This window comes from Phalaenopsis equestris, unplaced genomic scaffold (assembly GCF_001263595.1).
Source record: "Phalaenopsis equestris unplaced genomic scaffold, ASM126359v1 Scaffold000276, whole genome shotgun sequence".
NCBI lineage: Eukaryota > Viridiplantae > Streptophyta > Magnoliopsida > Asparagales > Orchidaceae > Phalaenopsis > Phalaenopsis equestris.
The window spans coordinates 816933-823187 of NW_018164718.1; the positions used below are offsets into that span (position 1 = coordinate 816933).

The 6255-nt window shown below is 40.0% G+C and overlaps 1 protein-coding gene across 1 annotated transcript; it reads right to left on the reverse strand.

The window, feature by feature from the left end:
* Positions 1-386: 386 nt before the first annotated feature.
* Positions 387-1086, reverse strand: LOC110024845 (classical arabinogalactan protein 25-like). Its single transcript, XM_020725020.1, has one exon. The coding sequence runs from the start codon at positions 925-927 to the stop codon at positions 550-552; it is 378 nt and encodes a 125-aa protein (XP_020580679.1). The 5' UTR covers positions 928-1086; the 3' UTR covers positions 387-549.
* Between the last annotated feature and the right edge of the window lie 5169 nt (positions 1087-6255).

Sequence of the window (6255 nt, forward strand, 5' to 3'; positions counted from 1 at the left end):
TTTTATATCTCGAACAATAATGATTCAAACACGAACGAATGCATCACTGTTTTTTTTTATTCATTTAACTAATTAACTAACCGAACGAAAAAAATTTGTTCACGTTCCTCTCGTTTACTTATCGAATGAATCGAACACGAACTCATTGGCGAACCGAACACAAACTGCTCGCGATGACAAGTAAACATTTTTTATTCTTTTTATAATCAGTAACAATATATTTAATGTAAATATTTTCATAAAAATCAAGATCATGCAAAAAAAAGTATAAACATAAAACTGAAAAAAAAAATTCCAAGTGTAATATTTTTGTAACATATATTGCAAATTTAATTAAGAAGTATTGCATTCAAATCTTTTGGAAGGCCGAATTCCAACAAATGGATTGAACCAGGCTGCAAATTTATTAAATTCAACTATTTTCTATCCATACAATAAATCAAAATGCAAACCCAAATTAGAGACAACACATTAATAAATAATAATAATAATAATAATTAAAACAATGAGTGCAGTGATCTCCACCGAACCCACTTACATAAACTGAAATCACTTGCAGGAGAACTCCAACCACCACATGGATGCAAGGCCAAGGAGAAAGCAAGACAAGGCTGGCGGCGGGGAGGCCGCGGATGGGGTGGCGTTGGCCGAATCCGAGGGGCCGAAGGGTGCGAAGGCGGAATTCGGGTCGAGTGAGTCTGGATTAGGGGGGCTCAGGTTGGACGGGATGGTGGGAAGCAAGCCGTCTGGCGAGTAGCCAGTTTGAGGAGAAGGGAGCACCGGCATTATGTCCGGCGGCAGCGAAGGCTCGATGGAGGGGAGGATGGACGGCGAGGCGGAAATGAAGGAGGTCGTTGAAGGCGGGGTAGCTTTGGCGGTGAGATGGGGAAGGAGGAAGAGAATAAACATGGCTGAGGTGGTGGCCATGAGAGGAAAAGAGGTAGCTTTAGTTATTTGGCTGAGGGCTTATAGGGGAGAGTGGGAATTGGCACAGGTTGGCAAGTATGGAGGTATCTGTTGAAGATAAGTGGTCTTTTTGGTTGGGGGATTGGAATGATGATGGGTTAATTATTGTTGTGCCCATGATTTGTAAAAAGGAGCACTTTTCATGAGTATAAAATGAATATGTTTTCAATCTGTCACAAGTGGAGCCAAAAGAGCTTAAAAATAAGAAGTTAGTAAGCTGAAATTATGATTTTTGGGTGATATATATTTTAAGAAGGGAAGTTTGATTTTATATGAATAAATAAATTTTCTTTTTTTTATATAAAAAATACATGAATTATGGCATTTTTCTTTGTGCATGTTGGCCTTATAGTACACTTAAACTTTTTTTTTTAAGATTTTTGGAGTCCTTTCCCATGCCCCACCATATGGGTGATAAAAAATGATGTAATGTTCCATGAATGTAAGCATCTCAATAAAAGACTGTTATTATTATCATTATTGAGCAATATATCATTTATATGGTCTACTAACGTAATCAAAACCGTCACCTGGCCCGATCAAATGAATGTGTCAATTTTGTATGAATAATTTTTTTAGGAATAGTTACATACAGACCGCCCAAAATATTGATATTTACAAATTATTCACCCAGATGATTTTTTTGAACTACTGAATTAATGTATTTGTGCATGCCACCATGAAAACTATTGAGATTTTGATAAAATTGGTAAATAAATGAAAGAGGATGATTGATTTGTAAATAAGAACTTTTGTGTGGTTTGTAATTGCTCCTTTTTCTATTATTATTGATTTGGAAAAAGCTTACAATGAAATTCTAAGAGAAGTTTTTTTTGAGAGGTCTAGGGGAAAAAAAAAGGAGTTGATATGAATTATATTCAAGCCATTAAAGATATGTGTTGAAGAGTTGTTACTTGTGTTAAAACAGAAGGGGGATTAACTAAGTATTTTTCCTTTTTGAATTGGATTACATCAGGGATCAACTTTAAGCTCATTTATTTTGCTTTAGTTATGGATGTTCTTACTGGACATTTGCAAAATGATGTACCATGGTGCACATGGAACCCTCAACGTCACTCCATGACCAATCCTAACGTTCCATGTGGCTCAATTTTATCAAAAAAAGTAAGGAAAAAAAATGAAATTTGATAACTTCGATGCGCCTAGGCACCATCCGCTCTGTTCTCGGGCGTCGGACTGGGCACCTAGTCGTCACCCTGGGCACCTGGGCAAGATAAAATTTAAATGGATTTACTACATACGTTGCAAAAGGATGTTTGGGGTTCAACCATCCCATGATTTAGTGATTCCAAATTTATAGGAGCTATGAAATCCTACTAACTTAATCTCAAACATATGAAAATATGTTAGAATTGTTGGTTGGACCTAAAAAATCGGTCCTGATTATATATAAGTGACTCTTTTATTTAACCTTTCTAATTACTTGTATTTCTCAATCCAATAATTACAATTATTCACAAAAATATTCTATAAATTATATTAATTTTAACTCATTATTTAAAAATCTTAAATGTAATGAATACGAGATATTGTCAAGTTAATTCTCATTTAGCTCACCTCCCATGTTAGTTACAATCTTACGTTATAATTTATATATATATATATATATATATATATATATATATATATATATAGTGATACTATTTTTCTTTATGATGTCGGGCTAAAACAAATGTGAGTATGCTAAAATTTGAGTTAGGTTGCAAGAATGAAAAATTGGATAGCAAACAATATTTACAGTTTGGCCCCTTGTATTTCAAAGTGAATCACACCCAAGGGATAGTGTTAGGAACCAAGAGGGAGAAATCAAGGAAGAGGGAGAAAGAGAGGAGAGGGAGAGAGAGACAACACATGGACTTGGCCCTGAGGGCAAAAATGGAGTATTTCTGAGCTTTTTGGTCCCTTTTATTTCATTGAATGAGAGGTTTATATAGAAGAGAATCCCAGAAAAGATGAGTCCAAAAACATGAAAGGGTCCTCCTATTTATAGATGATAGGAGGACAAAAGGTAAAGTTACAACGTTACGTCTACTTAAAAGCGGTAATACACGACATGCTAATCTTTTTTTCATCGAATCCTATAGTTTGGGAGCTCATCAATCGACCTTCAGTTGGATGGTTGGCTTGTTATGTGATGGTTGGCATGTCAGCTAGTCGTTGTCTGCGGCTGGTTAGCTTGTCAGCCGACTGTGGTTGGTCGGATGATCGGTCAACTCTAGATGGTCAGCTGAATTTGGGTGGCGTGATAATCTGTTAGTCATCCCCTGGAGATCAAAGGTCTGTCAGTCAACTGGTCATCCCCCAAAGGGTGGTGGTCGGTCAGTCGGTCAGTCGTTTGGTCATCCACTAAAGGGTTGTGCTCAACTATTCGTGCACTAGAGGGTGTGGATAGGTCAGTTGTTCCCTGGAGGGTGGTGGTTAGTAGATTGGTAGGTCGTCCCTTGGAAGGTGGTGGTCAATCGATTGGTCGTCCACTGAAGTGTCATGCTCGCTCGGTCGTCGAATCTCTTCAACATCAGTGGAGCACTTTTTTGCTATACATATTAATCTCCCCAAGTATCTTCTTTGAAGAGAAGCTGCGATAAGAATGAGAAACTATCAATACAAAGAATATGGTCATAATAATGCATCAGTTGTACTCCCATAGTTTTTAGCAATTTTTTTGCTCCATGTTTTCGCTGGCTCCGAAGAGATGTCCAAAGACTTTTGGGTTGATTGTGTTGATTAGCAACCTTGTCCCAGAGAGATAGTTGATAAGTTTTTGGATATGATTTCGCCTGACTAGAGTCTTACTCCTTGCACATCTTATTTGCTCAGATGGATTATCGCCTAGGTCTAGGTTTTAAGTGGATCTTGTCGCTGCCTTCGTGGGGGTTATCGCGAGTACTCGCTACTAGGTGATTTACGTCATACCTTTCACACAACTTGTAGCTACTAGGTAGGGCAACACCTCCATAGCTCTTTTTGTGTCGAGTTTATTTACAAATTTTTGGATGCTTTGAGCATTGACAGACGATTTCATTGTGTATCATGCATTTGAATGTCTCCGTGAGGATTTTCTTCTCCTTAGTGTATTCTCCTCATTTGAATGTCTTCGTGAGGATTTTCTTCTCCTTAGTGTATTCCCCTTCTTGTTGGTGGCATGATTCAAGCTCACAGCACTTTAAGGATGTTGAATCCCGATTTGTCCTACGAATCAGACCCTAAGGGATAGAGCCTTAGGAACCAGGAGGAAAAAATAGAGTGAGGGAAAAAGAGGAGAGAAAGTGAGATAATGAGCACAAGGACTTGACCCCGAGGGCCAAAACGGGGCATTCACGAGCTTTTTTGCCCTTTTTATTTTATCGAATGAGACAGTTACATAGAGGGGAATCCAAAAAAAGAAGAGTCCCAAAATATGAAAAGTTCTTATTTATTGATGATAGGAGGACAAAAAGTAAATAGACAAGAATGTTATATACTATCCCTTTTACCCCTGCTTAAAAGGGATAGTATAAAACATTCTTGTCTTTTTTGTTCATCGAATCCTATCATTCAGGAGCTCATTGGTCGGCCTTCAGTCAGTTGGTCGACTGGTTGTGTGGTGGCTGACAGGTCGACTATTCGGATACCTGTGGATGGCCTGCTGGTTTGCTGGTCGGCTGACTCTAGGTGGTCGACTGATCGGGTGGTCGGCTCATCGGTTGACTTTAGGTGGCCGACTATTAAGCTGGTCGACTGACTCTGGGTGGCCAGCTAGATGATCGGTTGTCCCCTAAAGGGTGGTGGCTGGTCAATCGTCTTCTGGAGGCTCGTTCGCTGTCTGTAATGTGGTGGTCGGCCGATCCATCGGTCATCCACTGGAAAGTCATGCTCACTCTGCCACCCACTGGAGGGTAACTGACGATGAGTCGGATGGTCATCGAATCTTTTCAAGGTCAGCAAAGCACTTTTTTGCATTAAACATTGATGCAATTTGACTTTTAACCGGATCAGTTGAAAAGAAAAAAAAATCGACTAACTAATTAAAATTTTAAAATTACAATCAATAACAATATAACTTTAAAATTCTAATTAAATTAATTTTCATTCACCCCCCTTCTTCCGGCTTCCCCCCTTCAACTTGCTCGGGGCGTCTGCTTTCCTCTCTTGTTCATGATTACCGTGATTACCACATGTTGTTCTCTCGATGAGGATTTTCTTTGTGGGGGTTTTAAGTGGATCTTGTCGCTGCCTTCGTGGGGGTTATCGCGAGTACTCGCTACTAGGTGATTTACGTCATACCTTTCACACAACTTGTAGCTACTAGGTAGGGCAACGCCTCCATAGCTCTTTTTGTGTCGAGTTTATTTACAAATTTTTGGATGCTTTGAGCATTGACAGACGATTTCATTGTGTATCATGCATTTGAATGTCTCCGTGAGGATTTTCTTCTCCTTAGTGTATTCTCCTCATTTGAATGTCTTCGTGAGGATTTTCTTCTCCTTAGTGTATTCCCCTTCTTGTTGGTGGCATGATTCAAGCTCACAGCACTTTAAGGATGTTGAATCCCGATTTGTCCTACGAATCAGACCCTAAGGGATAGAGCCTTAGGAACCAGGAGGAAAAAATAGAGTGAGGGAAAAAGAGGAGAGAAAGTGAGATAATGAGCACAAGGGCGTGGCCCCGAGGGCCAAAATGGGGCATTCTGGAGCTTTTTTGCCCGTTTTATTTTATCAAATGAGACAGTTACATAGAGGGGAATCTCAAAAAAGAAGAGTCTCAAAATATGAAAAGGTCTTATTTATAGATGATAGGAGGACAAAAAGTAAATAGACAAGAATGTTCTATACTATCCTTTTTACCCATGCTTAAAAGGGATATTATAGAGCATTCTTGTCTTTTTTGTTCATGGAATCCTATCATTCAAGAGCTCATTGGTCGGTCTTCAGTCGGTTGGTCAACTGGTTATGTGGTGGCTGACAGGTCGGCTATTCGGATACCTGTGGATGGCCTGCTTGTTTGCTGGTCGGCTGACTCTAGGTGGTCGACTGATCGGGTGGTCAGCTCATCGGTTGACTTTAGGTGGCCGACTATTAGGATGGTCGACTGACTCTGGGTGGCCAGCTAGATGATCAGTCGCCCCCTAAAGGGTGGTGGCTCGTCGGTCGCCCTCTGGAGGCTCGTTCACCGTCTGTAGTGTGGTGGTCGGTCGGTCCATCGGTCATCCACTGGAAAGTCATGCTCATTCTTTCGCCCACGGGAGGGTAGCTGACGGTGAGTCGGCTGGTCGTCGTATCTTTTTAAAGT